This window comes from Perca fluviatilis, chromosome 19 (genome assembly GCF_010015445.1).
Source record: "Perca fluviatilis chromosome 19, GENO_Pfluv_1.0, whole genome shotgun sequence".
Taxonomy (NCBI): domain Eukaryota; kingdom Metazoa; phylum Chordata; class Actinopteri; order Perciformes; family Percidae; genus Perca; species Perca fluviatilis.
This window is the reverse complement of record NC_053130.1, coordinates 22,286,503-22,311,232: the sequence shown is the minus strand read 5'-3', so window position 1 is coordinate 22,311,232 and position 24,730 is coordinate 22,286,503. Positions and strand designations below refer to the sequence as shown.

The following is a 24,730-nucleotide window of genomic DNA, read 5'->3' as shown; positions in this document are numbered from 1 at the left end:
TGCTTTGCTATTCATATACTTATATAGTCTATATACAATTTTCAAATCAGCCACAGTTGAGTTATTTGAATGCACTGCCGCTAATGAAGACCTGATGCTGTGCTTTATAACTGTGCACGCAGACATTTGCAGCTGAATTGTAAAAATGCAAGTAAAACGTCAACCATCACTTATTTGCATTAGATTTTTCACAAATTTCACACATGGCACGCAGCTTTGCCTCTGTGAGTTGAATTGCTCCTTGTGGCTGAAATAAAACTGGAGTAACATATCTTATTTCTGTGATGCAACTTAGCCTATCGCAGTCCAACGTGAACAAACTACAAACTCTATTTATTTATTTTTTTTCAAATAGCTGAAAATCAGTGGCAGTTGAACACCTGACTTGTGGTTTTCTGCGCATTTCAGCCACAGATGTATGCATAATGCTGAAGGCTTGCTTAGAGTGCAAAAGAACCTAAGTGTTCAACTGCCGAACGTAATATATTGGTTGAAGAAACACATTTTGGAAATGCAATCACGCACTCCTCTTTCCACAAGAAGGAAGTAAATCAAGGTTGTCAGCTAAAGACGAGGCTATTTACTAATGACACAATCCCAGAACATGACTTGGGGCAGGTGTTAGGATCATAGAAGCCTCTAAACCTCAGTACTGGGTACCATATATGAACATGCCAGATGTCTGGTGTAAACATTCCTAATATTAGATGCCTGTTATGTATACAAATTTATTAGGTTTTACTAATTTGTACTGTGCATACAGACTTCTAAATGCAGAATATTATATCAGCATCAAAAAGGCCGCTTTGCACATGTGTGTATTACTGCCTACCTTACATCTGTTTTTCTCTGAACAAAGTGATGCAATTTCAATCCAAAGCCATCACTTTACTTCCTTTATCAATCCTAACTGGCAGCTGTCACCAAGTTGCACACTGAAAACATCAAAACATACACTTACTGATAACCAAATCACTGATTATAGAGCCTGACAAATTTTGTTGAGGTGCTTATTAAACCCGCCATAAACACAAAGTAAGTAGTGAGTAGTCCTCACCAGTTTCTGGTCAAAAAGCATCTACCACATTGTAAACATTCAGGGGACTGAAAAAAAGCTAATTATGGTGTGCTTGTTAGGAGTTCAACAAGCTGTCCATTTATTCAACACAGATTGAAAGCCATACAGCAGCTTTATACGTTATTTCCCAGTCGGCACAGTTAAATCTGCAAGCATGTGAATTGGTACGAGATAGTCCAAGTGGTCACTCATCCTGATATACAGCATACTGTAGCACACACTTTTTAGCGAAGCCCAGTGTGTGTACTAAAGAGAGCCTTCAGGCTTACAAATCACTAGATGTTTATAATTATACTCTGTGCTGGTTAGAAGAACTCTTCCCTCTTGGGATATTGAACATTTTCCACCTATTACTTTTGCAATTTGCACAGTTTACTGCACAACAACTCCTCATCATTGCCTCTCACCATCTCTCTCTGCAATATTGTCCGTTTTCTGCCACCTGTCTATGCAATCATCTCACAATGCCTATTACTGAAGTGTTAATGATAGGAAGGGCAAAAGTTGTAATTTCTTTCTCACTCCTTTTCTCTCATTCTCGTCTCCCTCTTTCTCTGTTGCTGGGTTATTTCACTTCAAATTTTACAGTCAGTGCTGATAAGTTCAGCAGTCATTCCTGTGAAATTAATTCCCTCTTCTCATTTTCCTGTCTTGCTTAGGAAATTCCTACAGCACATTCTGCATTAATCTGAACGTGCAATATTGTTGCATTGCAACTTTTTTGTTATTTTGCCAACACAAAACTTTGGTGTGGCCCCCATCAAGTCATTTATTTAACCCAATTTCACAAATTAGCTTGAAGCGGCATTACAATCTGGACACCATACAACACGTCAAACCCTAAGTAAATGTGTTCGTCTCTGACTTGTTAGGGTCTGACGTGTTCGTGTCTGACCCGTTAGTGTATGACTAGTTAGTGTCTGACCTGTTAGTATATGACATGTTAGCGACTGACTCGTTAGTGACTTTAACTGTTGCAAATCTCCAGTAAATTAACTCAAATGATTCACAAAATTCTGAAGTTTGGCTTACATTACATTTAAATTTGTTGACAGTGATAAAACTTTTACAGGTTGAATTAAAGAAATAAAATGAAGAATGTCAGGTAATGGATACATACAGGCCTATTTTAAAAATGGATATATGGCAGTTTGGAGTAAAACACCTTGTATTGTACCGTGTACACAAAGGCAGGCCAACTGCATGCAGGAGTGAGAGGTCAGTGTTTTTACTGTACGCTGCTGACGAGGGCACTGCTTATTGCTGTTCACTTTGGTGCCGTGTGCTGCATTGCCAGTAGGACCCTGTCGTAGCGCTCCACCAGCACATCAAAAGGGTAGGCAGAGCCATGCATGCAAGGGGGGGGGGGATTTAACAGCCTGTTCAATAAATTAACAGCTTATGCTTCCCATAACTGCATCTCCACAGACCAATGCAGCTGATTAAGACTGAAGATCTTCACACGGCAAAGGGCAAATAGAGGAAGGACTTAAGTAAACTACAGTATAGTACAATGCTGTGCTGTGGCGTTATTCTGTATGACTCCTCCCTCTGCCCCCTGAGTACTTCCATGTTCTGAAAGGGGCTTGTCAGGCGTTTTGACATTTTCTGTAAATTTGAGATAACCTTTAAGGTCAACTTCCATTTCAGCGATGTAAACAAAAGCTTTTTAGTGTGAAAGGCACATCTTCCCAATCTCTCTCTTATTCTCTGTGTCTCTTTTTATTTCTCCTTCTCTGTAGAATACACATAGATATAGCCATAGTTTTATATATGCACACCGTCATGCACCCAGGTACTAGACTTATGCACATGTGCTTGTCCCATTTTCACACTTGAATTGTTGTAGAAAAACAAATCCTCTGCCTCCAACATTGTGACAGAGAGGAATCAGGAACAAGTTATCCAGGGCCTTTGTGGTGAGCAAAATAGATTTATCAGGAAAGCTAATGCTAATTGACACTCTCTCTCACGCCTCCATATTCCAGGAGACTCAGTCACCATTGACAGATGATGGCAGAACAGGGAGGTTGGGTGAAGCAGGGGTGCACCGGGGGTACCTTAGACGCCTGGAAAGAAAAATGAGGGCTCACACTGCGCTGACAGTCCAATCCCTCAGTTTGGCCCATTAGCCACAACAAATTTCTGCACGGATAGTGTGTCGGAGGTACCACCCATAAACAAACTGGTGCCCACCGTGGGCCACGAGGTCACCCAGCATGATAGAGGTTATTAAGTGCTGCTCCTGTTTGCACATCAATCACAGCCGTTCGACCTGGGTTTAAATGGATTATTCCTTCCAAAGAGGAGACACCTCTCAATGTCTCACAAGATCAGTGCCAAGAGTCTAACTAGCTAGACTTAGAGAGGTCATATTATCTTTTTGTTGTAGCCCTTTCCCTCCCGTCTCCCATCGTCCCTTGTAGTACTTTTTCTCCTTCACACGTCTTTCTTACACACATACACGTGCTCTCACACAGGCTGAGATACTTTCTCAAGCAAAGCCGCATGCATAAAAATCCCATTTCAAGATGCATTGTGGACAATTTAGCCTTGTGGAGATCCCATCTTAGCTGGCACTGAAAGAGCACTTTCCAAAAGCCTTGTAATGAGCTGTACAGTTTAGGGGGCGTCTGCTAAGATCAATCTCAGCACGGAGCAGAGAGCTCACTGGCACAATACTAAAAGCAAGGACATGAACATTAAGTCTACTACTTGGCCTGACAGACCCATTCGCACACATGCATTTATAACCCTATCAAAACAATCAAGAGGCCCACAACACGGCAATGCCACTGCTCAGGATAAATATCTCCCTGTTTACTGCTCACCCTCCACCTTTGGCTCATCTGTCTCTGTGACGGATCAGAGGATTGTTGACAGAGGAGTTTTTGCACTGACTGGTGGCTGTGGGAGATATGCGGATGTAATATGTAATCCACCCAAGCTCTACTGGTATGTCCACGCTGCCATTCTACTGTACTGTCCAGATCAAAGGTGTCAAGCAGCTAAGAATTTTTCCTCCTGCCAGCATCATGCTCTGGCTCTCTTCATCCCCGTCTAGGATTAGGAAGGTTGGAGACATTCATGGCACCTTATCTCTCGGCAGTGACGGCTCGCTGCTAGCTTGCCAGAGGTGGCTTGGGCGAGTCCCCCCTTCTCTTAAAACCTAGGGTTTACTACAGGGAGCTTAGCCCAGCTGGGTTGGGAATTTCAAGGTACATAGGAGCAACGTGCTGTATCAGTGGGTAGCAGAGTGTGTGCTCAGTGGGAACAGGAGCTTCGTAGCCCATTTAACTGAGTCACACAATGTGCATTTTACTCAACACTAGCCTTGCTCTACCATTTTCATGGATGATAAGCCAAATGTAAAAATACTTCCCACCCACAGGACAATAGATTTAGGCCTTTGAGAAACTTGGTTGAGCATTAAACTTTTGCATATCAAACACTCTTCCGGATGGTTTTAAGAAAGTGAAATGTCAGGTGTTAATTTTAGCATGTAGGACAAAGCATGCCATCACCTATATGGAACGCTTCCAAGGAAGGTCATCGTCTGTTGTGCCACGGAGGCTGCTCTCTTTCTTCCTACCTCTTTTTCTGCCGGTCTTCCTCACATAGCACCCCCCCCCACCCCCCCTCCCTCCCTCTTTGTCTCTGTTTCCTTCTATGGGCTGCAAAGTCGGTCATGGTCACAGCCCTGCCGTGTCCCAGTGTTGGTCGAGAGAGGAGCTTCGGGCCATTTGACACCCACGCTTTAGCGTCTAGAGTCCTGGGGCGCTCTTCTGTCCTCCACCCCGGGTCACCTCACTTCTCCTCTGGGCCTTCATAGGTTGACAACCCTCTTTCCCCCTCTCCCTTTCCAGATGAACACACAGGACTGCTGTCCTCAACTGTGCTGCACTTAATGATTTCCTAATCCTGCCCATACCACAATCAACTTACCTAATTTGTAGTATATATTGTGCTTAAATGATTTCATCATGCCTGCCTAAAAAAATAAATTAGATGCTAAATCGTTCTCAAAGACCTTTCAAATTCAGATAAACATTGGCATTTTATGTTTTAGTTGTTGCCGTTTTTTATTTTCTGTAGCAGATTTCCTATGTTTACCGTTTGCCATTTTAACACCTGTGGTGAATTTACGAATGCCAGATACCTCAGCCTCAGGCTATATGCTGCTTCAAGGCAGACAGCTCATCCAAATGAATGACGAGTGTTGAGACGTGAACTTGACCAACTGCAATTGAGGAGTAGCAAAGTGGGACCAACAGTACCATTCTTGCCTCAAGGGGAGAAAAGCTGTACTTTGTATTTTTCAAGAACTCGGTCATTGATGTTTATCAAACCTAGGCCACATACTCTAACAAAAAAACAGTATATGCTCAAAGAAAAGAAAACACTAGAAATGATAAAGCCCTAAAACAACAGCAGGTTGTGGTATCCTCTTCACAATATAAGCTCACTCAGGAAAAACAAAACTGGTGTGGTCTGCACTGTGTCTACAGCCTACCCATATATTTGCAAACTAATAATGGGAATGTATCATAGCACAGACATGTATTCAACTCGCTTTATCAGGTGACGCAGCTACTTCTCACTCCTTCTCACCAGAGCAAAACACCTTAGCTACACAAGTTTGTTGTGAAAGTTAACTCTGTTAATTTAGGATATGAAAGAGTTGCCATGCTGGCAAAAGAGAGAGCAATGGGCTTGCTTGTGTTTAAAGCAAAAATCCCCCCTAAGGCAGAGTGTACATTTATACTATTTTTCAAACGTTTCAGTTCAGTGGATATTTTTGAACATTAACTTTCACAGATTCAAGGCAGAGTTGTCTGTGATGTAAACTGGGAGCTGTTTCATTATGAACTAAGTAGCTACGTGTATAATTTAGCTTTAACATCCAAAGCACTGGCAAAGCAGTTTCTAGTTTTCTATAAAATACATAAAACTATATTCCTTAAAAGTCACCCAGGGTCCTGAACAAGTGTTCATGAAGGTGTTTTACATATGCCTAAGAGAGGGGCCAGAGACTCTGTCTCTTGGTTGCATCAGAGATTAAAGTTGGCTCTCTTTTTCTTTATATTAACAAAGGCCCAAGATCATAGGAATAAAATATATGAATTCTGTTTTAAGTTTAATCTTCCCTTTGGCTTAACTCACTGGGCTGACGTGGAGACATGGATGAAAATGTACCTTTCATTTGAAAGGAAATGAAACCAAGTCATCTTCTCATATAATTTGATCATGCTTTTATATTGTGGCTCGGAATGAGTCAAAGGGATGAAATGATTGGACAGAAGAACAGTACCTGAAAATACTTGACTTGCAGTCTTCCTCAGATCAGTTTCAGTGTTAATTTAACTTAATTCTTCCTGGTCACTAGTGCAACATGACTGAATGTACTATGCAAATAGTAGTTATGTGAGCGTGCTGTGCCACCATAACCCTTTGTCCACGTGGCCCGTGCCATAGTCTCTCTCCCCCTCTCTGTCTGGATGCTGCACTCTGCCTGGTGATGAAGTACAGGAGCCTTCAGCAGAAATAACACTGCACCACCTGAGTCCTCATCAGCGGCGCTGCGCTGCACATTTCCCATCAGTGCGCCTCACTAAGACAAATCTCCCTGAGCCGGCCATATTCCCAGCATAGGAGAGAGCCGAGCCAAGCAGAGCAGGGACCCTGGAGGGCCCACCATCACTGCGGCTGACGCCAGTTCTCCACCTCCTGACGGATTAGCTTTCACTGAACCCTCCACACAGCAAATGGAGCAAAAAGAGAATGAGAAGGAGGTGTTGAGGGGAGAAGATGCAGAAGTAAAACACTGAACTTTTTCATTTTGTGTGTACATTTAATATGAAAGAGTCAGCCCACTCAATTCTTTTGTGAACATCATTTTCTTTGAACTTCTGTTGATGGATTTTGCGCTTCCAACAGGGCTGTGACTCCTGCGGCCAAGAGAGGTGACGGAAGTGTTGATTGAGGATATTTTATTGTAGCCATTTTTAAGCATATAAACATACTTGGCCAAGCTGACAGATACAAAGCGAGGAGAAGTAAAGGTACACTAGTGAATGCTGTGAAGGAGACAAATGATGAGAGAAAGCCGCCAATGCACTCAAACTGCTGCTGTCGACCTTGGGCCGTTGATGTTCCTGTCGAGCAGAGTTCTTCTGGCAGGCTGCCTGAGCTGCGCTGACCCTTTTCTCCAGCTTTCCATCTAACTCTCTTTATGTCATTTCTTTTGCAGCGTTAGTTTACATCTATCATTGTACTACATTCTACATTCTTCACTGGTTCTTTAGCTTACCTCTTTCTCTATCTCTCTCTCTCTCTCTCTCTCTCTAAGAAACTCCACACTGAATAGATTAAATGGATTCGATGCCGTCCACCCACTGCTGGTGACCAGAATGTCCTAATATTATGATTAGGACCTGTTTTTAGCTTTTTTTTATAAGGTGTCATAGTAAGAGCACAAAGACGGGTCCTGACTTCTTATAATAATTGGCTTATTTATTTCATTTGTTTTGTGCTTACTTCTCTAACACCTCTCCCGTTGTGTTTGCTCCTCCTAAACAGCTGGTCCTATCTCTGTGGATCTATTTTTCTCAGTTTTCCCGTCTTCCGCACATCTGTTTGCCCATGTTACTTGAGGTGCGAGTTGGAGTGTCGGTACACCTGCATATGTGTGGAAACGGAATTTAAAAAAAATGTGGCTTTTCATTTTTCTTTACATCCAACTCAAAGGGTAGGGGGTCGCCACAGTACTTGTAAGCTTGTTTCATAGGTCATAGAATGTTATAGTTGTGGCAATGACCCAGGAAAAGAAAATATCTGAGAATGTGACCCATGCAATAACCAACAGGCTACATCCGTAGCATGGCCCTTGTATCAGTTGATGTGGGTTGAAATTGAGGTCTTGACCCCTGTTGTTAGAGGAAGACAATGCTTTCTGCAACCTGTGGTCCCTTATGGAGGTCAGGGGTTATAATATTGAAGAGCATCATGTTTTAAATCATGAGCTGGGTTAAGAAAAAATTGTTTGTTTGCTATTGGGCTTAACTTGCACTGCACGGCAACTTCAAACTAGCTCCACAGATTTTTACAGTCGCTGAGTAAAATGCTTTTGTCAAGTTTTGTGAAAGGCACAGAAGACCAAGCTCAACTATAACTACTTTGAAATGTAGACAACTGAAACACTACTCTGTGACAAAGTAGAATATTGTCAGCGCTTTTAGTAATGGCTTATTTACTCTCCAGCTGTAGCAAGGCTGGCCCAAGGGCTTTTATAGTCAATAGCTCACTCTAAGTGTTGGGTCTTGGGAAGTTCTCTACAGTGGCAGAAAATGATCTTGAGATCAGCATCCAGCAGAGTCCTCCCTCAGCTGGCCTTATTAAAAATTTATTAAATTACAATCTGTGTGTTTAGATCAATACATTGTTTTAGCACAGTGGTAGGGCTCCTTACAGGCACAACTGTTGTGAGTAATATAGTAGTTAGCTACACATGTTCATTCTGGCAAAGTCATAAAATGGGGTAGTGTGAATGATCGCACATCTACTGTACATAAATAAAGAAATAAATAAAGAAACTACAATATATTCTACCTGAGATGGTAATGAGTGTGGGTGTAATGTATACATATGTAGCTTGTATCTACACTTTGTATCCCAGGAATAAGTGTGCATCTGGCAACATACGTCTACAGCAGTTATCAGACAGCTGGTCTCATCTACCAGAGACAAGCAGCTTTTGCTGCTTCCCATTGATTAAGGAGAAATGCTGTTACCTGTGGAGATGTCAGTTTGTCTGTCTGTTCGCCTCTCTGTTTTTTTCTCTCTCTTGCATCTGCATGTCAGATCCAACTGGTATTGACACTGTTTTATTTTCTTTCCTAGGCTTTCCGAATGAACCTGCAGCTGACATCGCTCTGAACACAGTAAAGAGCTGGATCGAACAGAATCCTGATAAGGTAGGACATGGCAGGGTAATGCATGCTCAAAACAAAGCTGTCAATCTGAAGCCACCTGTCCATGTGTACACTCTCTATTTTATGCATTCGCTGATTTGCTGTGAGTGGAGATGATTGGACCACAGCAGAAACACAGAACGCTAATTATCATGCATCGCCATATCAGACAGACATCTCATCCACCTGCCCCGCTTGATCAGCCATTTAGTTTGTGGTCTGAATGCATATCAACTTAAAAGCCAGTCTGAGACTAATCAGGCCTTAAATGGTATGTTGACTGTTTAATTGGTCTATGCTAAACCCAGAAGAACATGAACACATCAGATGAAATAATCTGAAATTGGTTTTGTATTAGTAAATTATAATGATGCCTTCCAAGGACTGAAGTCTCAGATAGTTTGAAAATACCCAGTCATTCAAGTGTCAAATTCTATATTGCCATATGGTAAGAATTATAGAGAAGCAGTTGGCAATGAGAATCTTAGATCTCAGTCTCGATCCAACAATACTCATTTAAATATGTATAAAAGAAATACATGCAAGGAAAATTGGTCATCCAAGACAGAAAATAGTGCAGAAGATAAATTATGGGGACAAAATATAGTGTGGTCATGGTGGACAGTAATTGCACCACAATTTATTTGGTAGAAAACATACATAAACACAGTTTATCTTAAGCAAAAACCACGATGAATGATATAATCTGAAAAACAGACGGTCATCTTCAATTTGAGTTATTAGGTGAGTAGCAAAATAGTCATCATTTGAAATGACCATTACAAAGAGACATAATAAACCCATCTACCCCGTGGGCTGAAATGAATGTAGACATTTCAATTTCAAAGCCGCTTTTACTGAAGATTGAGCTGCATGCTGCTGTAAGGATCTTTACCCCAGAGAAGCAAACATTACTGTCTTATCATCCAGACAGAAAGAAAAACAAATACAGTGTGTGCTAGCTTACAAAGCTACCACAATACTGATATCTATAAGTCCTTGATGTCAGACTAGAACCGATTATCAAGTGTCACTCTGAAGCCATTCAAATGGTGACCAATGTTTTGTGCTTCACTCAGTGTGTTGAAACCTTTTCACGTGACTGTCTTTTAGTGTGTCAGCACTAATTAACCAGGTCAAACTGTTGTTATGACCAAATTAAAGCTACAACTAATATCAATACAAACAATTATAAGTTTGTTGTACAAGGCTTTTACAGCAGCATTATTATATGTGACGTGCATAAAAAAGGGTATTCATCACCTCGATATATTTTCATTAACAGCTTGTGATGATAGAATTTTGTCCAGTCATCCGAAGCAGTTTGAGGCTGTTCAGGGCATACATCAGTTTTGTGAGTCAGTGAGTGATAGTCACCTTCAGGGGGTCATCTCTGTTTATTGTGGCACTGTTTATATCAGTCACCATGGATTGAGGTATTTTATAAAACTCACAGCTTGATGTGCTACAACATCCCTCAGTTGGTGTTATGGATGTTGTGAACAGACAGCCAAATGATTTCTAACTGCTGGATTACTTTGCAGTTGATGTGCTATATTAGCGGCACTTGTTCACTGCCTGATGGTTGCTGTAACATGTACTTGGGGAATCCATCAAAACTCTGGTGTGAAGAAGGTTTTATATAGCTTATTGCTGACTGTAAATAAGGAGCTAATGTGCAAAGCTGACTTCAGTAGTCGTGTTGTTCCACATCCAGGGATTGCTACTTTCCGTACGGAGGCTGCACTGCCGCACGCAATTTTGTGATGCATGGACTGAAAGCTATTTCTGGTGTGGGTAGATCAAGTGGAAAACATTACAATTCATGAAGAGGGGTAGACGTCTGCGGAGGCTTCCCTGATCACTGTTTGGCAAAGCTCCGCAAGCAAGAGCAGTGGATCTTCAACTCTAACTAGACCAAGAGTGAGTAAGCTTTTAATGAGATCAGAGAGAATAAAATGATACATTTTACCCAGAAGCACAGCAGTATCACAAGTCTTCCAATCAAACAACAGAACAACATGCACTGAAGCAGGTCTTCTCAATTAATTCACCGTTGCTTAGAGCTTAGTTACTCTTGATACATCCAAAAACTGATTTTTTAAAAGTATACATGACTAAAAAAAAACAATCTTAAAAAAAAAAAAAAAAAAGGAATTATGTCAGTTAAGTTTTTACCAGACAGAAATAGAGAATTTAAGTAGAATTCAAATACATGTCTAATCGAATTTATGGAATTAATGGAACTTCATAGTGCCTACAGGAACAGCATGATGTCTTTTCTGTTAGCTGCTTTAGCGTTTTGCTGCACATTAAATGTTAAGATGAATGCTGCCTGCTTTGTCCAATTTGTTTAGAAAAGCAATTTATCACTGTAGCTTTTACTCGAACGACACACCCAGTGTCAACGTGATTGATAACTTGACATGATTTTGTTTCAGGCTCTGTGTCAACTCACAAGAAAATTATAAGCTGGTTGCATGTCAAATACAGAGCTTACAGTCAATAAAGACATTAGGAATAAAATCTCTCTTCAAAGGCTGAGAAAGAGATTAGATGTTGCGTGCTATGCCATCAAAAGGCTCGCAAAAGTTCAACATTGCTGCGCTTGCTCATATCACAGATTGCAACCAGCTTTCCAAAGATAGAGGGAGAATGAGAGGTTTGAAGCTCAGTTTATAATGCGCGGAACAATAGGACTAGATTGCTCCGCTCGCACACCTCCAGCTCTGTGCACTCGGCCCGAGGAGCCTCTGCTGTGGGCGTCCACAGAGACAAGTCATTTCAGGGCCATGATAAGGGCTCTGCTTTGGGGAAGATACTGGGCTATTGTGGCTGAATTTCAGTACAATGGGCTGGCTGAGGATCTAACACACTGGGGTGGCAGAGTACAGGCCACAGCCCTCTCCACGGACACACACACTCTCACTTGATAGCATTGTCTGTGTACGTCCAGCTCTTTATGTGTGTGTGCATGTTATCTACATAGTGGATAGTAGTAACTAAGTACATTTATTCAAGTACTGCACACAAGTACAATTTTGAGGTACATTTATTTACTTGAGCATTTCAATTTCTGCTACTTTGTACTTCTACTACACAATATTGTGCTTTTGACTCCAAAATATATATATATATACAACATATGATCAACAATAAATGATTATGTATTATTAAAATATATATATATATACAACATATGATCAACAATAAATGATTATGTATTATTATAGGTACATATTTACTTTATTGAAATCACAAGCTAACCAGCAGTATAATATATATATATATAGTAAGTCAAATCAGCCCCACCTTTACAGCTGCAACATTAGTGATTTACACATTAATGCATCATTAATTATAATCCAATATTCTGAAATGAGCCATTCTGCATAATGAGTACTTTTGATAGTGTAAGTATGGTTTGATGCTAACACTTTTGTACTTTTACTTACTTAACTTGTAACAAAGTATTTTTACAGTACACAGTAGTGTTGCTACTTTTACTTAAAAAAGATACGAGTACTTCTATTACTGGTTATACAGTTGAGATACATGTGAGTTTGTCAGGTTGTAGTCACACACACAGAAATTGGACTGTAATTGTCCACTAATTGAAATGTGCAATGTCTCAGGACACTGTTACTTCAAATAACAGATGACTGTGTGTACATACAGTGTGTCTGCAAGACAGAGAGAGGGAGAAAAAAAGAGGACACTGTGTGATTGATTAGCAGTGAGTTTATCTCTCAGGCCAGCACCCTGTAGCCCTGATGCACTCGCCAGCACACAAAGGGCCCCAGTGCCAGCATGAAATTCACTCTTAAAAGCACGTAGACTTTCTTTGTGGAAGAATAAACAGCCTCGCCATGGTCAAGGAGAGCAGATCCTTTAATCTAGAGAGACTTGAGTGCAGGAATGATTCTTCAGATCACAACAGATGAAAGAAAAAAGGGATGTAAGCCTCTGCTTCCCTGTATCCTCCACACAAATGAATCAGATAAAATATGTGATGATGTGTAAACAACATGCCAGAAGGCTCTAATATCTTCAAAAATGTAAAAAGGGTTGCAGACAGAGGCAGTGACAACCAGACACAACCAGTTGTCCATATGGTATTGGAGTAGTGTCCTCCTGCTCGCAGCACACACACCCCTCCACTCATCTGGCTTTGGTTTATTTTCTCATTTTCAGATCTAATTTGGTTTAATTCAGGCTTACATAGGTTTAATCTGCAGATGAAAAATGTGGTCTGACATTGTATTTGGCTGCCACAGATGTGCTCTAGATGGCCAAGCGTTTTAATGAAGCTTTTCAAGGTCCCAGCAGCCCGGCATTACTGACACAGTCTGAACACTTGAGACAGATTGGAAGTTTGTAATAAGCTCTGCTGCGCTGGGCTGCTCAGGACAAAATTGATGTGTAGAGATTTCACCTTTCAACATCACTCTGTTTTGGGCTTTGGTATTAAGCACTCCACTGTGCTGATGACGCTGCTCCCAGAACGGGTGTTTGCATCCCTTTTCCCGTTTTGTGAATGATCTGTTTACCTTAGTAGCATTTGTTATTTAGGACACCTGATAATAATTTCATCTCAACCCAGAGCCGGAGACTTAACAGTGACTTGTGACAAATGTCAAGTCATTATAAGGAATAAATACAGTGTGGTGTATGTTTTGTCTGATTGTGCTTTTCTGTGTGAATGGATATCAGTTTAGGAGGCTGTCTGGGTTTTGGCAGATGGAGCAATAATATGAGGCAGTCATTGTCATTCAGCTGAATAAGATGGATGGTTGCTGTAATCATGGCTATATTGTGCGGTTCACCTTTAGAAAATGTGAATTACATTTTTGAGTATAGTGACCAGCTTTATCAAACAGGCATGGTAAGCAGACAATAGTCTCGCTTTGCCAGACCTTCCTCCACAGCGCTGCGGAAGAGGGTCTGGCTAGTCTACACAGCAATCCAGGATGGGAGAAAAACGTGCTCTGGTTTATTGGTATTTCTTTAAACCAATCACAATCGTCTTGGGCGGCGCTAAGCACCCAGCAGAGTCATGGATATAAACTAAGCAGACAGTAAACCACATGTTCTCCTTGTGCTTGTTTATCACCGTCTATACATGGTGGTTAAAATGATGATGATTTTGAATGAAGGATTATTTTCATTACTGATTAATCTGGTTATTTTCTTCATTAATCAATGTTTGTTACATAGGATGTCAATACATATTTCCCAAAGCCTATGTCGACATATTCAAATTTCTTGTTTTGACCAACAGTCAAAGACTCAAAGATATATAGTTTGAGATCATGGAAGACAAAGAAATATTTACATTTGAGGACCTGGAAAGAGTGATTTTTGGCATTTTTGCTTAAAAATGACTTAAAGGATGAATCTATTCTACTATGCATTTACATAGTATCTCCTCTTCCTTTCCTCTGTTATGTCAAAAAAGTTCAATACAAATAGTAATGAAAAAAAAGCGAACAAAAACATCATTGCTTTATCTTAGTTATAATGACAATGTGTTTAAATGTTACTGTCCGGTACGGTGGTAGATACACATTTAGATTAGAGTATGGACTGAAGACCCCGGAAAATTTAGCTTGGAGTGATAAAATAATCCCCAAAAACACTTTGAAAAGCAAAATCTACTGGAGGAGAAGCTAACATTAATTGGGTCGGTACTTTAGCTCTCTGTTGCTGCATTGCCTCTTCATGGTGTTTTTATTGTCTAGTATCCAGTGAAAAGACTTGTTCCAAGTGTCACATCTGGAGCCGAGAGAGGCACAAATTTGCTCCGTGCATGCCTCGAGGATGCCGATGTGCCACTGATGGGTTTGTGCAACTGGCATGGTGTTCAAAGGCAGCACTGGTCTTTTGAAGTCAGTGTCTAGTCCCTTTGAATCGTTTGCTGTGACTGAGAGCATCAGGGAGATACGGCCAGATCAGGAGCTGAGAGCATGACTAAACACCCAACTCTGCTTCCTCGTACTGTACTGTCTCGTGTGGATGGAGACGCACACTTTGACCTGAGATGTATTCTCTCTTCAGCCTCTCTGTCAAACACTTGCAGATTTGGCTATAGAAATGCTTTAGAGGGAGTGTGTGCATGCCTTATTAGTATTCCCTGTATTCAGATAATTACTTTTCTGGCACTAGTGCAAATGCATGCAATGTAGTCTAATACATTAGTGGCAGCCATTTGGCCCAAGGCAGTAGAATGGGGATTTTATGGTTTTTATGATCTGAGGATTTTATTATCTGGCTCACTCTGGATAATATGATGTGTGCTCTTTGATTCCCTTGACCTCAGGTTAGTGTAGTTGAATACTACTAGTTTCAGTGTTTTAAATCGATTTAAGATGATATGGATCCAATTTCTGAATTGACACTAGTGGAATTTATTGGTTAACTTTTTAGCACTTTATGTTATCTGCGGTGGGGGCAAACAGTTTTGATTAAGCGCTCCTGCTGTCAAAGATAAAGAAAAGTTTATCATGAGCAGCAAATGCTACAGTATTTTCAACGTTTATCTGAACGGTTTGATTGAGCTCTTGCCTTCAGAGAGAAATCCTCTCTGCACGAATGGGGATTAAGCCTATCATCTCTCTATCTTGTCGCAAAAACCAAGGTGTTGCTTTACTCATGGTAATTGCAGAACGATCACCTTATTCTACGATGAAAGGTGACTTTGAGTCTTCTGTTCTGAGGCGGGGTGAATATTGAATTTTCTGTTAATGCTCTGTCCCTACTTAGAATGAAAAGAATAAATAAAAGGATTGATTAAATATATCTCTCTCGCTCTGAAATAAGTAAATAATTGAACAACTCTTTGTGATAACAGTTGGAGTACTAAAATAAAGATTTGATTGTAATTGCTATGGCTGCTGTTGTTGAGGATTACAGAGCCAACTAACAAGTAACAAACACTATAAGAAATATCAGCTACACATAATTCATCTTTATGGGTAATACAAATCGCTGGTACTTGTTTGGGACTATGTAGAAATGTTTCATGGTGAGTAAGACCTCAATGTTAAATTGTTAGGGACTGCTATCTCCTTCATATCCAGGTGCTCTCGTACACATGCACCAAGCCCACCAATAAATACAGCCTGCTGCACTCTAACGCATGGACACTGAGATATGATGCCCTCTGAGTTCAGCTCTCTCCGTTGGTGCAGATACTGTAGTCCCACCTCCATGCTTACTGTGCTGGAACAAGCTATCTTAATGACATGCTAATTGATTTAGTGTAGCACAGATAGCGGTAGGCTGGCACACCGTGATAAAGCGAGAGTGTGTCAAGCTGTTTGTTCAGAAGAGGACAGGAGACTCATCAAACTCCAACTCGCTCAGTCACTCGCTCTATTTCAACAAAATTTTACTCTGCAGTACCCCACGCTGAAGCATGGAGACCTTTACTGTGGAGGTGTTTTGTGTGTGTGTGTGTGTGTGTGTGTGTGTGTGTTCGTGTTCAGACTGTTTAGTGTTTGCTCTTGTAAGTACAGTACATGACCCAGTAAGCTCATTTTAAGACTGCCGCAAGTTCAAACAACAACAAAAAACTCTGCTGCTCATCAGAGCCATTAATTATAATGTCTATCTATGGCCTGCAGAAACAGATAGTGGATGAAAAACATTATGACCACTCCACTGTCCTCTCACTCACTTGGGCTGATATTGAGCCATAAAGTCTGGGACACACAAATAACCTTGGTTAGCATTGTTAGTTTAATGAACTGCTTATTGGCAGGTACAGCAAACGAAAAAGGTAATGTACAGTGAATATGTACAGTTAAGTATATACACGCATATAAAGTTGCCCTTCAATAGCATTTTATTGCATCTGACACCAATATCAAGTCTAACAAGAGTTAACTGAATCTTTTGAATCCCTTGTTGAACACATTTAAGTTTAGGTTTAAGTTTTTACAGTTTTAAGTGACAAAAGTTATAAATCATTTCAAAATTTAGGCTGTTAACAGTAGGCTGCAAATTTCGGTATATACATTTTATCCTGGGTAAGTAAGAAAAGAGAGAAATGCAACTGTTTTAACAGTTTAAAATGTTTTGGTTACTTAATAGGCAAATTAGATTAAAACATGGGTATTTAGTTTGCATTCACACAGTAAGTAACAGTATTCCCAAATTCCAAGTCCATTTAATGTGCAGCTCAGTGACCAGAAAAAGATGGTTGATGTGTAGTGAACAAGCTTGTTTGCTGCAGCTGTGTCATCAGATTCCCATGCTTTCTTGTTTCCCAACAAGTGTATTATTTTCTACAAAAATTCTGCCCAGCACCTGCAAAATTAATGAGCGGTTTAATTAAGTATTCTACAAGTTTTATTTGAAAAGTTTCAGGAAGAAATATCTCAAAAATAAAGATTAAGATTAGGGCAATGTACTGTAACATAATGAAAGGCAATACCTAAGCAGCAACAAAATGCTTGACTTTTCAAATATTTGTATCTGTATGAGGCCACTTCTCATGCGGCGGCAACCTCTTTCAATATTCACAGTTGGTCATTATCCAGCCACCTCATCAACAAACTTGCCTTCAGTGTGAATATTGGTGTATATACAGTATGTCTGATTCTGTATGGGGAGCACATATGCAGGGCTTCCAGGTGCTACCGATGTTGAAGGGTTGAGTTTTGGTTCAGGGAGGAGGGGTGGAGACCACCGCAGTGATTACTTTAGCTGTTGCTGTGTGATTGCACGGTCTCTGGCATGTGATTAGGGGGAATGGGCCGTATCTCTCACCATCTCAAAGGGGGATCAAATCAGCCTCAAAGCCTGGCTTCAGGCGGTGGTGCATTTGAAAGTCAATGTTTTATTTCTAAGCATAAATTACTTGATCAGGGCACTTTTTTCGCCCAAGGTTGTATTCAGAAGTGAGGGTTGCCACAGTTAGAGGGTCTCTAGTGTTTGCATATGTCATGTCACACGTCCCCATCAAGTTGATTTTTTATTTCTGCATGATATTTTAAAATTACCCAGAATTAAAGACACACTGTGCTATTAGTAACTTGCCTTTCCCTAGATATTTTGTTCATATGTCTACATGAAACCATATGATAAGCTATTAAACTCTCTTTGTACAAACCAGCAGTATAATGAAAGCTATTCAAGTGGAGATGAAGATGTTTATATTTCCAGTGATGCCCAATTGATTCAGTGACCCATAAATGTGTGTAAATGCTCTTCAAAGTTGTGTTAAAGGTTGAAGCTGTGGTTCAGTTCGAGTCAAGCTGAGTTCTGAAGAGCTAATCCCCCATGAAGTTTGCCTTTTCTAAGAGAGCTTTCTATTGAGCTGCAGGAAGAGAGATGTTTAAAGCCCTGGGTCAGTGTGCGTCATTACCAGGTGTGATTATGGCCAGATGTAAGCACCCTTTTGCCTTACCACCCTTACCACCCCTATATCTAGCAGGCCTCAACATTATGTCATTGTTTGACTGTTACCTTTGCTGACGAATGATTTTCACAGTGCTGATTGACAAGGGCGTCTGTCTCTGTGGGACACAGCCGGCAAGGCTAGCACAGTAGGAGTGGTACATGTTGTAACTCATCAGGGCTTCAGAGATAAGGCTAGGCACTGAGGGTCAGCTACATAGTAGAGGAGGATGATGGATAGAACAGGAGGCACTCACTGTGTGAGGGCTGTAGGGCTAGAATTCAGAAAATAGATGCTTTAGTGTATACAACCGATTCTCACTTTTCTCTTAGCCTGATAACTGCCAACTCATCACATCACCTGCTCTATGAAAAGAGTTGGGACCCTTTTCATCTCTCATCTCAATTGCTATATTAACTGTACAGGTTGGTGAAGCTGTAAGCAGGAGTGACAAGGCCGAGAGACAACCAAGTGTGTTAATGCCACTTTACTATGCAAATGCGAAAATTATTAAGCGAAGTGGCTTACTTTTTCTGATGTTTATAACTGCTGTGTATGTTAACAATGTGACCCAAGCTTGAACCTTCATCAGAGCTGTCTCCTCTTTGCCTTGTGCAACGTCCCCGGACCAGACACTATCTGCTGGCCTGCTGTATCCCCAGGCTGTCTGGAGTAATCAAAGGAGGGCAGCATTAATTGCTTGACCCTGGCAGGAAGCCAGGTGGTCTGGCATGGGTCATCACCTGCCCGGGGAAAGGTTGCCCCTTCATCCTCTCATCCACCATCCTCCCTCTCCTTTCTTTCCCTTCACCTTCTGCCACAACCAAACCCCAGGAAGTTGCGGCCCGCTCTCTCTCGTGTGCTGCAAAGTCATCCCGGCCAAATGCCCGTCTTGTTTTCCAAGCAGCAATGCATCTAACCTCAAACAGTAATAACATTCCATTTGCAATAATAGCCGAAATTGGAATTGGGCCTGCATGCTTTCCATAAACCTATTTCAGACAATGGTCCTATTCCTATTACACAATGTCTGTCTCGATATCCCCGGTATAAACATCTTAGAAGGTGCTGTTCCAGGAAGGGCAGGGATTTGTCTGACTTATGGCTGATACATTCATCAAGTTCGTGCCAAGCCAATAGCACACTGTCAGAAAGGAGCATGTGGCATTCTATCACCATGAGAGGCTGTGACAGAACAAGTCCTTTTCCATTACACTCTCTCAGGGCAATCTCTGATATTGCCTCTCTGCTCCTCCCTAATGCTGTTTATTTCAGTTGTTTGCACTGGTGGATTCCATATTGCTGGGTTTCCCTCTCTGGACCTTAATCAGTGTGAGCCTAACCGAATTTGAGCATTACTATGTCAGTAATGTATTGAAGAGTGTGGAGCTGCTCCCCTCATTTCTTTTCTAAATGGCTGGGAGCCATACCTATGTTGCGTATTTATTGGTACGCCTATATTTCAGTGTTAAATATTTTAATGGTGCAATAAACAGTATTTCAATTTCAAATCGATAAACAGGCCTACATAAATCCTGTACACTCACCTGCTTTCTTGTTACAGGCACGCTGCAGTGCAGGGCTCAAAGTTCTTTGATCTGTAACTGCCTATATTCCTCTTCCTCATTTAATAGGCTGACAAAGGTTTCTTCCTCCTCATACTAGACACATTAAAGGGAGCCGTTGAGGTGCTCAGCCTTTCCTATCACTCTGTATTCTCTGTGTTTCCTATTCTTTATTCAGTGGAGGCCGTTGAGAAGCTGTCGTCCTGTAGAGTGGTCTCTAGTTCTCTCCTGTGTTCTCCCCGCCTGGAGTTCTGAATTCCTATTTACGTGCTGAACTTTGACAGTACACCAGAGTCTGTCCCTGCTCAGCCAGCATAGCTAAAGCAGTGTTTCTACGAAGTTTAACTTGTCTTCTGCTTCTATGATTTCCTCTTGGCTGAGAAAAAAGGTGGACTGAAGTGGACTGGGGAAGAGTAAAGTGTATGAAAAAGTGTAAAGTGTATGCTTATCAGAGGCTGTGGCTTGCAGAAAGTGTACACTGAAAACTAAAATTTTTTTGATACACCCTCAACTTTCTCCCAATTCCTTTTCTAAGTTTAGACAATCTCTAAATCTGATATCCAGTAGCAGCTTGTTTTAATCACTGTTAACAGTCTCTCCTGAGTGCTGAAATGAAAATGTACCCCTTCATGAAGTCATGGGATTAGATTTGTTCACAGTTATGGGATAAAAAGCACTTTCACTCTGTAATGTGAACACCACAGATGGAGTTTTTTATGAAAGCTTTGATGGACATCAAATCTAATCTGAAGGATACAGAGCCGAAGTATTCTGGCAAATCTGGTACGATTTTCTGTCTTTGATGCACAGTAATTCAGCTTTCTCATCTGAAGAGGGCAAACCTCAAACTTAGCAGACAAGATTTCTCAAAGAATGAGGGTATACTGCAGACATTTGTTCTCCAACGGGAACTATTGATTATTTCACGTCTGTTGGGCTTTGGGATTTTTTAGCACTTTCATGGCATAGTCATCTGTCCGATATTTGTCCTTACTCATAAAACCCAGAAAGTTCATGTTGTAAGTTGAATGTCGATTGGCTTGTCTTCGTTGCTTGGGGCCATTAATTAAATATGTGCACATAGCCATATTTTTATCCAACTGTCTTATAAAGTTTGGAAATGTCACAAAAAATAAAATGTAAATGAGATGAATTCCCTTCAGCTGAGTTAAAGAGAATAAAAAGGCCTTTTTAAATATGAGAAATCACAACCTTTGTAAAAATGACAGTCTTTGAAGAGAATATATTCTAATAATTGCATTGGGGAAGCTTTTAATGATGTTTGAATGTGTATTAATTTACATATGTCCCATCAGAATTCCTAAAGACCCTTTGCATCTATTGTGCATTGTAAATTTATTTTTAATTATGATCATGACTATAAATAATACTTCATAAAAGAGTGTGTTCAACACAAGAGTTTTTAAAAGGAGTAAGGTAGAAAAATGATGTATCCTGTAATCATTGTTGTGCTGTATATTGTTGGCTTGTTAGGAGCCAGGATTGTGCTGTACTGCAGGCATTGAATAACAAGCTTTAGATTAAGCAGGTTCATCATGACGAACAAAGGCCGTTGAAATAAATGGACTCCACTGAGCCAAATGGGATAATGAGTTATCTTGCATGTACTATACCATAATCATTCTGATACTGATAGTCATCATGAGATACTGAGAACTGAATTATGAATTCATTTGAAGTGCCTGTAGTACCCGCAATCAGCAGGTAAAAACCTGTTGTCAAGCTGCTATGCTAATACAGTAATAGCAGTAGTTAGGAATGCTGCATTATAATGTGACTGGTATCAATGTAGAGAAGTGTAATCAGCCATATGCCCACGTCTAATATTGTTATTGAAGTGTAGTGAAGATCCCTGTCAACACCTGTGCTGCTGTTTGTCAGCATCCCTTCTTAATGTAAACTTATGAAATACTGTATGAGTTTTAGCTGAGGTTGGCTTCTGGCAGGGAGGCTGAATGCAGCCCGTGCTGTATTTCAATGCATAACTAAAATTAAATATGCTGTTAGCCTCGCTCTCACTCTCACAAGCCAAGCTCTTGGTCTGAGATGTTGCCCTATGTACCATAAAACAAGACGGATGTAATGAAGATAGACGGACTGTCTGAGCCATGACCTTCATAACACACACAGAGTACACTTGAGCTCGCTTAACTCTCCGTTTAGAATAGTGCTTCTCTTCATCTCTGATACATCGTCTTTGCGTCTAGTATCCTTCAGATGTTTTCATAGCACTATGTTTATGTAACACTGGCTCCAGACTGCAGTGAAACAGTTTACACAAGCCTTGTTTAAAAAAGCTACAATGCAAAATAATCACCCACTTTGTGTCTGCCACTGTCAAGGCAAACTGAATGCCATTAAAGTATGAGCACTGGGTAGCTTCAGCATAGGCACTTTTCATCCTCATCTGACAGACAGATTGAGAGAGATCTTTGGAAGGCTTTGAGCTTTTTTGCCGTTTGAGTTCTCTCAACACGACCTGATAAGACCCCATTCATCCTCTCTCCCTTCATCAGCCAGGCAGGGGTTGGACCATAACCAAATTCAGCATGTCACATCATCACCAAGACTTCAGACATGCTATTGTCTACGTGCTGCTGACAGAGTGCTCAGTGGCAGCTCGTGGTCTGGCTTTAGCAGGGAGATGATTTCTTGATGAAGCTAACAAAGACATCTTTTAGACAAGTTTAGGTTTAAAGGTCCTATGATATGCTGCTTTTTGGATGCTTTTATATAGGCCTCATTGGTCCCCTAATAATGTATCTGAAGTCTCTTTCCCGAAATTGAGCCTTGGTGCAGAATTACAGCCACTATGAGCCAGTCCCACAATGAGCTTTCCTTAGGACGTGCCATTTCTGTGTATGTAGCTTTAAATGCTATTGAGTATGAGAGAGGGGGGGGCAAGGTGGAGGGTGGGGGTGTGGCCTTGACCATCAGCCATGATTCGCTCATTTGCAAGCCATGATGTCTCTCTCTCATGGGTGGGCCAAATTCTCTGGACGGGCAAAGCAGAGAAAGAGGAGGTAACCTTTCCCCTTATGACCTCATGTAGGGAAGATTCCAGATTGGCCCATCTGAGCTTTCATTTTCTCAAAGGTAGAGCAGGATACCCAGGGCTTGGTTTACACCTATCACCATTTCTAGCCACTGGGGGACCATAGGCAGGCTAGGGGAACTCATAAAGTGAAATTTTCATGCCATGGGACCTTTAAGCATGGCCTGTGCCTGCATGTACAGTATGCACCCCTGTATGTGCATGTTTATGCTTGTTTTAGTTCAGTACAGCAGCACACTACATTAAACTACTCCATTTGTAACAGGAATCAATTCTAAAGTGGATCAAGCTAGCGTAGCGTCAATTTGTGAGTCATACAAACAAATAGTGTTTTCTTCTGGGTGCATGCTGGGCCTTGTATTGTAGGCCTAAGATGGCTGCATCATCTGACAGCTTTGTGGTTTGTTCTGACAGAGCAGACTTATTTATGTCTCTCATCCTGTGTGCAGCTTCTCTGAAGGCCTATAGTACAAACCACAGAGACTGCACAGCTCTTGACAGGGTATCACACTACAAAGCCCTCATACTCATTTTTGACTGGCAGCAGCCAACCTCCAATTTCCGTGTTTCTGTCGCCATGAAATCTGGCTCTTAGCAGGTTCTTGTCATGTTTGATGTAGGGATTTAATGGATTATTATGAGTCTGAAACTAGGCAGAACTAATGGTTTAGTCTGTGCCCTTGAATTTAGTAATGGCCCTTTGGATCAGGGGATATTTCTCTCTAATTTGCTCATTTGAAAAAAAGCTTTATTTCATTTCTTTCTTCTAATGTTGACTTTAAAACAAGACGAGGAACAGCAACAGTAACCTTGCAATTTTTTTTATGCGTCAGAGTATTTTCTGTTTTATTTCAATGTTTGTAGATGGAGAGAGCGCAGGGGATAAAATAGTAAGTATTGGTCAATATACAGTAGGTATCAACGTCCTATATTTCAGACAAAATATTGAATTTGTTAAAACTCTACTAATAATGTTCTCACAAAAGGGTTCTAAGATGACACACTGAATGACTTAAGAGTAATATAATTCGTATCACAGTCATACTTCAGTTGACCATTCATCTCGTGGTTGCAATTCCAGGGAGGGTTTGAGGAGAAAATTAAAAAGAAAATTAAAAGAATTTCAATTAAGTGATTTGCTGAATTGGAGGGAAAATGGCAGTGATGTGGAAAAGGCTTTTAATCTTGGTGAGCCACCTCTTGTTCCATTAAGCTCCTATCCCCTGCTTATCTCACTAATCATTCCTCCCAATGCCAGCAGTCTTGGCGATTTTTAATGAACCCATTATGTCCTGATTCAGTCCACCAGGACTGGCAGGCACACCACACGCCCATGAAGTGGGCTGGAAACAATCAAAGTACAATCAGGCCCTGGTGATGATGCTACGGCCCAGTTAGAGACAGAGAAATATTGGCCACAAAATTCCCAATGTGGCTTTTGCGAGGTCAAAAATCCTGCAGCCAGGGCAGAAAAATAAATACTGTGTTAAGAAAACTCTGCCTGCGAGAACAGTTATGGCCTCAAAGTCGTCCATGTTAACCTTTTTGCATCATTACAATGTCGCTCCTGGAGGATTGTCCGTGCCAGAGAGGCATTGGTGAATTATCTGTCTGATTGAAAAAGACATGACCGTAACA

General features: G+C 40.9%; 1 protein-coding gene across 3 annotated transcripts in view; it reads left to right on the top strand.

Moving 5' to 3' along the window:
* The window catches only part of macrod2 (mono-ADP ribosylhydrolase 2), a 433,012-nt gene that overhangs the window by 329,571 nt on the left and 78,711 nt on the right, over window positions 1-24,730 (top strand). For all 3 annotated transcript variants that reach the window (XM_039783426.1, XM_039783425.1, XM_039783424.1), the window contains exon 8: window positions 8,978-9,051. In XM_039783426.1, the coding sequence (XP_039639360.1) occupies window positions 8,978-9,051 (74 nt within the window). The remainder of the gene's footprint in view (window positions 1-8,977; window positions 9,052-24,730) is intronic.